The sequence below is a fragment of the Schistocerca piceifrons genome, chromosome 2 (assembly GCF_021461385.2).
Source record: "Schistocerca piceifrons isolate TAMUIC-IGC-003096 chromosome 2, iqSchPice1.1, whole genome shotgun sequence".
Classification (NCBI taxonomy): domain Eukaryota; kingdom Metazoa; phylum Arthropoda; class Insecta; order Orthoptera; family Acrididae; genus Schistocerca; species Schistocerca piceifrons.
The window spans coordinates 596,869,972-596,882,526 of NC_060139.1; the positions used below are offsets into that span (position 1 = coordinate 596,869,972).

General features: G+C 39.6%; 1 protein-coding gene across 1 annotated transcript in view; it reads left to right on the forward strand.

Moving 5' to 3' along the window:
* Window positions 1–11,432: 11,432 nt before the first annotated feature.
* The window catches only part of LOC124775646 (esterase FE4-like), an 83,350-nt gene continuing 82,227 nt past the window's right edge, over window positions 11,433–12,555 (forward strand). The window contains exon 1 of the mRNA XM_047250474.1: window positions 11,433–11,549. Within this exon, the coding sequence (XP_047106430.1) occupies window positions 11,433–11,549 (117 nt within the window). The remainder of the gene's footprint in view (window positions 11,550–12,555) is intronic.

Here is a 12,555-nt window from a genome sequence, read left to right on the forward strand (position 1 = left end):
AATACTCTCTTTCAAATTCTAAAGGTGGCAGGGGTAAAATACAGGGAGCGAAAGGCTATTTACAATTTGTACAGAAACCAGATGGCAGTTATAAGAGTCGAGGGACATGAAAGGGAAGCAGTGGTTGGGAAGGGAGTAAGACAGGGTTGTAGCCTCTCCCCGATGTTGTTCAATCTGTATATTGAGCAAGCAGTAAAGGAAACAAAAGAAAAATTCGGAGTAGGTATTAAAATTCATGGAGAAGAAATAAAAACTTTGAGGTTCGCCGATGACATTGTAATTCTGTCAGAGACAGCAAAGGACTTGGAAGAGCAGTTGAATGGAATGGACAGTGTCTTGAAGGGAGGATATAAGATGAACATCAACAAAAGCAAAACAAGGATAATGGAATGTAGTCTAATTAAGTCGGGTGATGCTGAGGGAATTAGATTAGGAAATGAGACACTTAAAGTAGTAAAGGAGTTTTGCTATTTGGGGAGCAAAATAACTGATGATGGTCGAAGTAGAGAGGATATAAAATGTAGGCTGGCAATGGCAAGGAAAGCGTTTCTGAAGAAGAGAAATTTGTTAACATCCAGTATTGATTTAAGTGTCAGGAAGTCATTTCTGAAAGTATTCGTATGGAGTGTAGCCATGTATGGAAGTGAAACATGGACGATAAATAGTTTGGACAAGAAGAGAATAGAAGCTTTCGAAATGTGGTGCTACAGAAGAATGCTGAAGATTAGATGGGTAGATCACATAACTAATGAGGAAGTATTGAATAGGATTGGGGAGAAGAGAAGTTTGTGGCACAACTTGACCAGAAGAAGGGATAGGTTGGTAGGACATGTTCTGAGGCATCAAGGGATCACCAATTTAGTATTGGAGGGCAGCGTGGAGGGTAAAAATCGTAGAGGGAGACCAAGAGATGAATACACTAAACAGATTCAGAAGGATGTAGGTTGCAGTAGGTACTGGGAGATGAAAAAGCTTGCACAGGATAGAGTAGCATGGAGAGCTGCATCAAACCAGTCTCAGGACTGAAGACCACAACAACAACAACAATAGAATGCCAGGAAAAGATAGCTTTGAGAAAGAGGATCCCACTTTGATACAGTTTGGAAGTGTTCTTTACAGGGTTAAATGTTCACTGTGCTTGTTATCTGTTGGGAAACAGTGATATTTACATTTGAGTTTACAAATGAATAACAGGATTTTTCACTAAGGCAGTCTGGTTAAATTTGAGTATGGGGCTGAATATTAGGTTTTTGGAAATAATTGACGTACCAGGATCAGAGAGGGACCTGGATCAGAAGTTAAGGATGGATTGTGAGCCTGGGTTGTTAGGTGTTAGGGTTTGTCAAGGTTCATGGTTGGGTTTTAGTGGGAGATGTGCTGGGATTGAGACGTTAAACAAGGAGGGTAGCTTGGGCGTGTTGGTTAGAAAGTGAGGAGAGCTATTAGTGGTAGGGCTGAGGATGGCAGTTGAGGCTCTGGCATGAGGACTTGGTAATGGGACACCACTCTGCAGAATTTGACAAAAAAGTCTGGACACATTCTTTGTGTGGTGCAAGACACTTTGTTCTGGTTTACATTTGGCTTCCAGGAGAATTGCACTGAATGTGCTAGCGCACCCAGGAGGTGGATTGTGGGAAATTTTAAAAAGAGAGATAGCAGCTACTGGATTTGGTGATTGGTAGAAACAATCTATTGGTCAAACACTCTTAGAAAACAAAGTGAAAGCCACATTATTATTGTGTCTCACAGAACATTGGCTTGATGAAGACAAGTAACATACTGTGTCTCTACCCAACTTTATGGTAGGTGGTTATTCTGTAGAAAAATTCTTAAACATGGTAGTTGCATATTCATAAGAAATAATATAAACTTAATACATATAAAATTTCCTCTTGAAATAATGAAGGAAAAAGATGTAGAGCTATCAGAAGATGAAATAGTGGACACTAAACTAGTCATTACTTGTTTATACAAAGTTCCAGCTGCTTCCACAAATACTTTCCTAATAAGTTTGGAATATTCAGTTAACAGAGTAACAGAAAGAAACAGAAGAGTTATTCTACATGGTGATTTTAATATTGATTTTTCCAGGACACCAAGGAAAGGAATGAATTACTGAATCTTTTGCAAACATTTAACATGGAAGCTACCATAGAAACAACAACTCATATGCAAAGATTTCATCTACCACCATTGATCAGATATTTGTAAATGTAGAAATGACTGTAAAACAGAAACACTAAACATAGGCTTTAGGGATCACACAACTCAAAAACTGTATCTGAGTATCAAAACTGAGCTAAAATTTAAACACTGCCTACCAACCACCAGTAGAAACTACAGTAATGAAAATATAAATCACTTTCTCCATTACTTGAGCAAAGAAAACTGGAAAAAGATTTTTAACTGCAAACATACAGATGGAGAATTTAATAATCTTATTAACAATTTTTCCTACTGTTTTGAATTGTGCTTGACTATACACAAGGAAAAAAATATATAAATTGATCACTTCTGGGATTCTGATATCCTCAAACAAAAAAAGATTACTACACAGATTGTCCAAACAATTCACATCACCAGAATTTGATACTTATTATAAAACCTATCAAAAGACTTCAAAATTGCTGTCAAACAAGCAAAAATAATGGCAAATGACATACGTAACAAATTCCGCCAACAAGATGAAACCCATGTGGAATATTGTAAGGAAGCAAACTGCAGCAGAGCAGACAGATTTCCATAATATTAAATGCCTAATGGAGAAGTCAAGTGTGATAACTGAACCTACAAAAACTGCAAGGACATTTAATTCCTATTTTACGCAGATAGCAGAACATAATATAAATAAAAATTTACAGTGTACTTCCAGAAATCAGTCCAGATGTACTAGAAATAATAAATATATTTTTCTATACCCCTCCAATGAAAAAGAAATACTTGCTATAATCAAAGAACTGAAGCCCCAATTCTCTGTTAGCATGACAATATCCCTGACTGCATCTTGAAGAAATGTGCTCCCCTGATAGCCAGACCACTTTCAACAACGGTAATTGTTCTCTATCAGAAGGGGTGTTCCCAGAAAAAATGAAGTTAGCAAAAGTAAAACCCCTGTTCAAGAAAGGGATAAAAACAGAAGTACAAAACTACAGGCCTCTTTCACTACTATCTGGTTTTCCCAAAAGAATTGAAAAAAATATCTGTTATCAAATACACAACACGGATTCTGAAAATCTAAATCTACTGAGACTGCAATTCGATGATTCCATCTCAAATCATACAGTTCATGTCAAGTCATGGCCATGAATTTCTCTGGAAAAAATATATATTAGACCTCTATATTGTGAGTGTTACGAAATGAAGTATTTTCGTTTTATCTTTATTTTTATAAATGTTACAGCACTTTGAAAAACGTATTTTGTAAATACTAACTCTTAAAACATTAGAGCACAAAAAGAAATATAGCTAATAAACTGAAAGTGTCAGAGGCCTGGCAGATGATTTGTTTTAGAGCTCCCTCTTAGTTTGTTGAAATTTAGTTGACAGCCACACACTTATGGGCTTCCTTTAACTTACAAATTTAAGACAAAAATACGAAATTCAAGCTAATTTTTCCACTTAACTTTTTTTCTAATTGGAAAGTCACAAAACGCTACTTTTCTGTCGTATTACCAGACACTACTGCTGTAATTATAAACAGTATCTCCTCTGCTCTAGCTATCTGTATTTTCTAAATGTTTATTACTGAAAATGTAAAAAATTACATTTTTACGAGTTTTTACGAATTATTTGCTCGAAAACCCACATCCAAAAACTTTTGGAAATTGCACAAAATATTGTTTGGTTAATATGTTATTGGTCAGTACAAACACAGTGAAAAATATTTTTCTGTGTCAAGTGTTAAAAATTTTTCAACATTCTGCGTATTTTGCATCATTAAATTCCTAGTGTAAAATATGCATGTTGGGAACACTGTTTCCAGTGCTCTTCTATTGATAACAAACAAGTGAGGACTTGCACATAAGCCATTATGCATTGAGTATTGTGAGGAAATACAGTAGTGAAAAAGTGTGGTGTGTGGACTATGAAAAAAGACACGAGAAAGAGGTGTTTAGGAAAAGAGAAAAATCCATTGTGCAGGAATTGCTATCCTCACTATAAGAAGAAATTTAGTGACAACCCATCTGAACAATCGCCATCATCTGTATGTGAAACTGAAGAAGACAGTGCAGATGTTTATATTCCTGGATGCGAAGTTGTTGGTGCATTGAATGTTAGCATTTCTGCTGTAACCCCTACTATATCCCTCTTTACGCCCAGGAAAGGTGATAAGCACATGAAGAAAACAGTATGTAAAAAGAAAGTGGAAGAAACTGATAAAGTTTTACACAAGCAACGTCTTGAAAACTTTGTGAAGTGTATAAATGCAGATGCAATTGGTCCAGAACCAGAAGATAGTGATATATGCACGGAATGTGATATGTGGTTTCGAAACCTAAATACTGCCATCTCAGAAGTCATCTATACTGAGACGGTCCAGTTACTGACGCTGATACCAGGCAGCTACTCTAAGCAGCAGACACAGAAATACATACCCATTTCCTCACATTATTTGGTTTCAAAAACTTGTAAAATAAAGAATGCGAAAAGTATTTGTGCATGCCCATATTCTTACTGTGGACATCCGTTGCAAGATGATACATTTTCTGTTTCTCTGGAATATTACCTAAGGGATGACAAAGATTGCAGCAGCCAAAGTCCTAACCAGGGTAATGTTATCTCTGTTAGTGAAAATGGTGAAAAAGTTGAAATGGTAAAAAGATATCTGACAAGATCAATAAGAAAAGTATGTCTCCTAATGAAAAAGGAGAACCTAAATTTAAAAAATGGTCTCATAAAATTCTACTCCTTACGACCAAAATGGGTAAAATGCCGGCCAGTGAAGGAAGTATGTAAATCCCTTTACTGCATTAATTTGAAACATGTTTTTTAGCCATAAGCAATGTCACAGGAAAGAAGTACACAGAAATGGACCTGATGCCTTTGTGTACATGTCAAGAGCTGCAAAATAAATGTTGGTTGCAGGAGTGTGCAATGTGACTCGGTGCTGAAGTGATGACTGTTGAAGCATTACACCTTCAGGACACTGACAATGACATAATCTATGCATTGTGGGAGGGAGCAGAGTTGGTGAAGAAGAGAGTAGAGCGAGAGAAGTTTGTTAGAGGTTAGGCATTGGGTCATGAAAGGAATAACTCACCATCACATCGGGAGGATTCAGAGACAGGCCATAGCAGAAGTAAAATCAGCCGCATCTCAGAATTCTGTCGCATTAGTTCTTCATTTTGGCTTTGCTGGGAACTGGTCCATTATTTTGCAGAACGAAATTCAAAGTTGTCACTGACATACATCACAGGCATCAATATTCACGTATTGCTCACTTCCTTGGAATATCACACTGTCTTGTTACTGTCAATGATGATTCTATTCATGACAGTGAACATGCATGTTACGCTCTCAGCATAATAATTGATGATATAGCATCTAAAGGCCACACACTGTAGAGATTCGAGAATTTCTGTGTAAATTCTAGAACCACTCAGCCTTCTATGTCTCAAACACACGATATTCTGGATATGAATGTGGAATCCCACCTACTGCACGTCACATGTTTGTGTGTGCAGGTTTAAAATCACCTGCTCTCAGGTACGGACAACCTCCACTGAGGTGGTCTCCAATATTGGAGTCTTGTCTATTGACATTTACTCCACGAATATAAGATAAAATTGACTAGGATTAGAAGGGTTAGCTAAAACTTATCTGAGCTCGACAGGATTAAATATTGTGGGTGCTAGGAAACTTGCGGTGTGAGGAAGAGGAATGTCTGTTCTTCTTCTTCTGCTTAGCTCTTGGAATAGCAGAGATTATGCATTGTCAGTCATGCTTGGTAAAAATAAGGAGCGGTTTATAAGGTCCAAGTCCCTCTTAGGAACGATGGTGGTTAGATTTGCAATTGCCCAACCAAAATCATAAGGCTTGTGGGGTAGAGGTGGTTTAGGAACATTGGAGTCGGTAAAAGGGTATGGGGTATTGTGATGCGCATACATCTTGTCACACAATGATTTTGCGACCATCTTCAGTAGTTCTGGCGCAGTCATTTCTGTCCCTGCTGGCGGCATATTGACTACCTCTCCTGTGTCTTGTTCTTGGATGGGCACAGCAGTTGTGTCTTCATCTTTCATCAGTGGCTGTTCCGCCTTGTCCTCGGGAGGGTGGGTGGGTGGCTCGATGTCCTTGACGACATCCTCCCACGTTGCTGGTGGAGCTGGCTCGGAATCTTGTTTCCGCAGGCCCTCCCCTTTCGAGGAGGGGACACACATCTCTATCGTCACCTCTGTGAGCACCCCCACAACACCCTGCATTACCATCTCAGCCCGAAGTGCAGCCCTACCCTCTGCCATGGCAGATTTGAGAGCGGAAACTGTGTTAGAGACAGCATCATCAATCTTGCGAATGATTTCGGGACTGCAGCAGCGCAGTCCTACATTCGCGCCAACACCAGCAGAAGTGTGGGCAGAGTGTTTACCGCATCTTTGTCCATTGCCACCTCCTCTTGCGTGGTGATCTGCCGTCGGCATGTGTGCCGCCCCTTCCCACGGCCACAGTCTTGAGATAAATGCAGTCACGGTAGATGGCGGCATGTGTGCTGCCGCAGTTGAAACATGTAGCTGCGGTGTCCCTAGGTTTCGTGCAATCGCATGTGAGGTGCGACTTTGCACACTTTAAACATGGGAGTACACCTGTGCAGTCCATGGCGAAGTGCCTCAGCTTCTGACAGCGGAAGCACTATACAGGCTTCTTCCTCTTCTGCTTGCTGTCCATCCTCTTTTGCTTGCTGTCCAGACCGAGCGCTTGGCCCAGGAGGCTAACGATTGCGGTAACTTGTTCTCCTCGTCTTCCCATTGGGCGTCCAGGCATGTTGGCATGGAGAGCGAGGGTAGCAGCAAGCAGCAGTTGTGGTTTAAAATCAGTCACGGGAAGAAAGTAGACGCGGCAGACGAACGGCACTGACAAGTACCTGTAAGGCAATTCACAGATGTTTTAGTGCGTGTGTAACGAAGAACCATGGAGTTTATACGCAGCTCTGTGCTTACTGGGCCATTGACTATTGTTATTATACAAAGACAGTTGTAAAAGAACTCTTGAAAACTTTTGACATAACGTTGCAATAGGCAAGACTTATTTTCTGATTTATGATAAGAAAAGTTATGGTTTCGAAGCCAACTTTCTTTTAACTGTAATTTAATTTGTATCTGAAGTTTGACTGTAAGAGGGACTTAAGGGACGTTATATATTTATGTTGAAAGTGAGAGTTTTATTGCGTATGAAAGTCAAATACATTGTTAACTGACGAAAAGCAAAGTTTGTACCATAGACTGGGGCGAATAGGGACAGAATTTCAGGTTTTTAAATAATAAACCCAGAAATACAATCTGAACATGAGTTTTTAATCATTAAAGAGGGAGATGGTATAATCATTCAACCTTGAAACTGGGTATATTTGGTATTGCTTAATATAATTTGTGGTAATTAGCAATTATAAAGCGTCCCTATTTACCCCTTGGTAGGGGTCACTAGGGACAGTGATAAGTATAACTCACAGAACCTTATTGCAACAGGCAAATGGGTCAAAAGGGACACAAAAATGGTTTTTAAAAATACAAATTAACCTTTAATACTTTAGGATATTAAAACATCTTTCAAACATATGCCTGCCTCGTCTTATTAACGGTTCTTTCATGACTTGAATCACTTGAATAGAATCAAATTCAGATACTTCTTCAACAACAGGGAAAACGTAAACATTATTGTCTTTGGAGTTTTGACTCAAAAATGATGCCACATATGTTTTTCCTTCAAGCACAACTTCGGTAATTCTACCAATAAAATATTTTTGAGCCCCCTTTACGCTCTCAAATTTCACTTCCACCCAATCCCCAACGAGTAACACCCTATCAGTAGACAGTTCTTTTGGTTTGTGAGTAGTTGTGGAGACTTCTCTCTCTTCATAACTGTGATCACTGTTGTCACCATCACTACCTTCTTATGATTCATTCACTGGATTCGACAAGTCATGTGCATGAACATTTCTGCCAGGTGGTATGTTCAGTTTCCTTTTTCTACCTGGTTTTGGCAAATTATCATCAGGCCACCTTTGATGGTTTAAGAATTCAACCAGGCTGTCATTAACAGTGCCAGTGCTGCCTTCTCCACTTTTTTCAGATGACAACATTCCAATAACTTGATCTTCATTGAAAGGGTAAATACCAGTCTCCTTGAAACGTTTCTTTCTATGGTTGGTGATAACATGTCAAGGATTTCTTTCAAAAGTCGAGGAAAGTACTTCTTATCAATTCCTAAAAACTTGTTGTTAGTTCTGCTTTTCCAATTCTCCAGAACCTTTCGCCAAGCCTGTTTCAATGGCCTAAACATTGCAACATCTAGAGGTTGTGTAAGATGAGTTGAGTTCGGTGGTAAGAAAACACACGCAACGCCATGTTTTTTGCACAAATCAATAACAGCTAGAGACAGATGAGAGCACAAGTTGTCACCAATAATGACTTTTCTTTCCTCAAAGCAATGAAAATAAGGTATCACTATAGACTTAAACCAATGTGAGAAACAGCTGCCGTCCATGTAGCCTCATTTACTTCTGTTAAACCTTGCCCCAGCAGGACCACCTTCACTCCACAGATCGTATAGGTGTTTGTTTAGCTTTACATATCGCGTTAGGTGGCAATAATGTGCCATCGCCTGTAGCAGCAAACATCACGCATACATTAGATTTTGTTTGATTCATAACCCTGTCAGGATATTTGCAGCCTCTTTTGTACAGAAGTTTTTTCCTTCCAGGGTCGTCCACCAGGTTTGTCTCATCATAATATAATACTTGCTCTGGGGGAACACCATTAAGAGACATTTGCAACTCTTCAAAATAACGAACAATATCCTGTGAGGTAACTTTAGCCCTGCTTTAGGATATAGTTTGACATATTAGCGGAGAAATAATTTTGTGTCTCTCGATTAAAGATTGTGGCCAATCTGGACCTGGAAGATTGTTTTTAAATTGCTTTATTATTCTTCCTTCTCTGTCCAAATAGTACTTCACAAAACATCGTACATCAAAAATGCTTAGTGGATAAGGCCAGCACAGCAGCAGTACAGCCAGTTCCTTGCTGAGCTAGGACCAGCTACGACGGACCTCACCGACGCTCTTGATGAATAGTCATCTACTTGTTATTTGTTTTCTTTGTGTGTATATAGTGATTGTTCGAGAAGTGTAGTTCAGTTTCAATAAAAGACATTATACTGAGTGTTCTATAATACTGAGTATTCTTCAAGGAGAGCATGCCAATGGAGTGGAAAATGGCTATTATGTGGCCCATATATAAAAAAGGCTCTATAAATTAAACTGCCAGAATTACCAAGGAATATCCCTGCTAAATACTACGAGGGCCGTTCAGAAAGTAACCTCCGGTTGATTTAAAAAAATACACCAAGTTAAATAAAAATATTTTAATATATACTTCTTACAACTACATCTTTGCACTATTTTTCTACATAGTCTCCATAGCGATTGAGGCACTTATCGTATCTCTTCACAAGCTTTGAAATTCCTTCTGCATAAAAATCACCCGCTTGTGCCTGGAGCCAGCCTGTGACCGCATCTTTGAGCTCTTCGTCGTCATCAAACCGCTGTGACCCGAGCCATTTCTTCAAATGCATGAAGAGGTGATAATCACTTGGTGCCAGGTCTGGGCTGTAAGGTGGATGGTTGATAACGTCCCACTTGAAGGACTCAAGAAGGGCCGTTGTTCTGCGAGCAGAGTGAGGACGGGCGTTATCGTGCAAAAAAACGATACCGGAAGTCAGCATAGTACGGCGTTTGTTCTGTATAGCCCGTCGTAACTTTTTTATTGTTTCACAGTACACGTCTTGATTAATGGTCGTACCACGTTCCATGAATTCAACCAACAACACCCCTTTGGCATCCCAAAACACCGTTGCCATCAGTTTTCTGGCAGAAAAATCTTGCGAGGCTTTTCTTGGTTTGGTAGGCGAATTTGAATGTGCCCACATCTTTGATTGTTCTTTTGTCTCAGGGTTCACGTACTTAATCCAGGTTTCGTCACCGGTCACGATTCTGTTTAACAATGGTTCTCCTTCGTCCTCATAATGTGACAGAAAGTCTAATGCAGAGGCCATTCTTTGAGTTTTGTGGTGGTCGGTAAGAATTTTGGGCACCCATCGTGCACAGAACTTACGGTAACCCAATCTTGCTGTCACTATCTCGCACAAGAGAGTCTTAGAAATCTGTGGAAAACCAGTAGACAACTCCGACATTGAGAAACGTCGATTTTCATGAACTTTTGCATCAACTGTCTGAACGAGTTCGTCAGTCACCAATGATGGTCTACCACTCCTCTCTTCATCATGAACGTTTTCTCGTCCACTTTTAAATAAACGTACCCATTCATGGACAACTCCTTCACTCATAACTCTTGGTCCGTACACGGCACAAAGCTCACGATGAATAGCTGCTGCAGAATATCCTTTGGCTGTAAAAAACCTTATGACAGCACGCACTTCACATTTGGCGGGGTTTTCTATTGCAGCACACATTTCAAACTGCCACAAAAACTAAACTAGCGCAGGTACGACGTTCACTCGACCACGGCTTGATGCCGACTGACCTGTTGAGTGCGTGAACGCACAGATGGCGTCGCTACTCCCCCCCACAACCCGCACTGTGACCAATCGGAGGTTACTTTCTGAACCGCCCTCGTACATATAAAGTGTTCTCCAAGACCTTAACTAGGAGGCTTACTCCCTATGTGGAAGAGAGAATTGGAGACTATCGGTGTAGCTTTTGAAGAAATAGGTCAACAACTGACCAAATACTCACACTACTCGGAAAATGTTCTGAACATCAAATAAAGAAATATCAGCTTTATATTGATTTTAATCAAGCCTATGGTACCATCTCAAGAGTGACATTGCAGAATGTTATGGAAGAGGCAGGATTACCTAAGAAGCTCGCTAAACTTAATATGATGACCCTCAGTGAAACAAATTATAAAGTAAAAGTACAGTATAAAATCTCCAAAGAAGTGGAAGTGAAGAAGGACTGAGACAGGGTGACAATATCTTCTCACTGCTATTCAACCTCTGCCTAGAAAAAGTCATAAGTCAGATAGAGATAAATAGAGGAGGAACCATTTTTTAATCGTTCACTGCCATACCTAACCTACGCAGATGTTGTGGCATTACTCGCCCAAAACACTGTTGTGCTGGCTGATGCCTATCAACTGGAGAGAGGTGCAAAGGAACTTGGCCTGGTAGTCAATGTCGAAAAGACCAACTATATGGCAATGACCAGCCAGCAAAACGTACCAAATCTCAGGATAGCCGACAAGGAGTTTGAAAGAGTGAGAGACTTCAAGTACCTCAGATCGACTATCACAGAGACGGTTGACATCAGCAGCGAGGTGAAAGCTAGAATAGCAGGAGGCAACAGATGCTACTTTGCCACACTGCCCATGCTTAGGGGCTCACTTCTATCACGAAAATCTAAAACCCTCATTTACAAAACAATTATAAGACCAGTTGTTGCCGAGACATGGACTGTGATTGCAAATGAGGAAAGGAACCTTAGCATTTGGGAGAGAAAGGATCTATGTAAAATATACGGCCCAATATACGATCAAGAATGTTGGCACATCCGTATGAATGCAGAATTAGAACAACTTTTGAAGAACCTGACATTGTCACTACCATTATGATAAGAAGACTGCAAAGGGCAGGACACATGGTTGGAATGGAGGAAGATAGAACATGTAAGAAGATTTTTGATAGCAATGGCAGATGGCAGACGACAGAAGGGATGTCCCAGAAAGAGACATGTGGACAGAATTGAAAAAGACATGAAAAAGCTGGGTGTCAGAGGATGGAGACAGAATGCCATGGACCAGATAGAATGGCAGGATATTGTGATGCAGGCCAAGGCCCTCCAAGGGCTGTAGAACGGATTAGTAGTAGTGGTAGTAGTAGTAGTAGTAGTAATAACCTGCTGCTTTAATTTTGTCTTTTCTGGTAATCTGGATTGGAATACACCAAAGACTTTTTTGCAGAAAATTAATAATTTTAACTAATTTAAGCTACTGTTTTGATATTGTTTACATTGTGCCTCACCGGTATTTTGAATGAAGGAAAGATCTTGGATTAGAAGAATTTATACACAATACAAACTACTGGCACATGACAGGAATAAAATTGCTATTGTAATTATGGACTAACGAACACTTAAAGCTCTCATATTTCTAGTCATCAAGAGACAGCTCTTTTTATGTTTTCTAGATAAAAATTGTTTGTATCCCAAATAAAAATATGACATGATAATTTTTCAGTCTGAATTAAGCATACTCACGTTTTAATTAGTGTTAGTTAATGGAATTGTAATCACAACTATGTAGAAATGTAAAATTTTACTCGTAC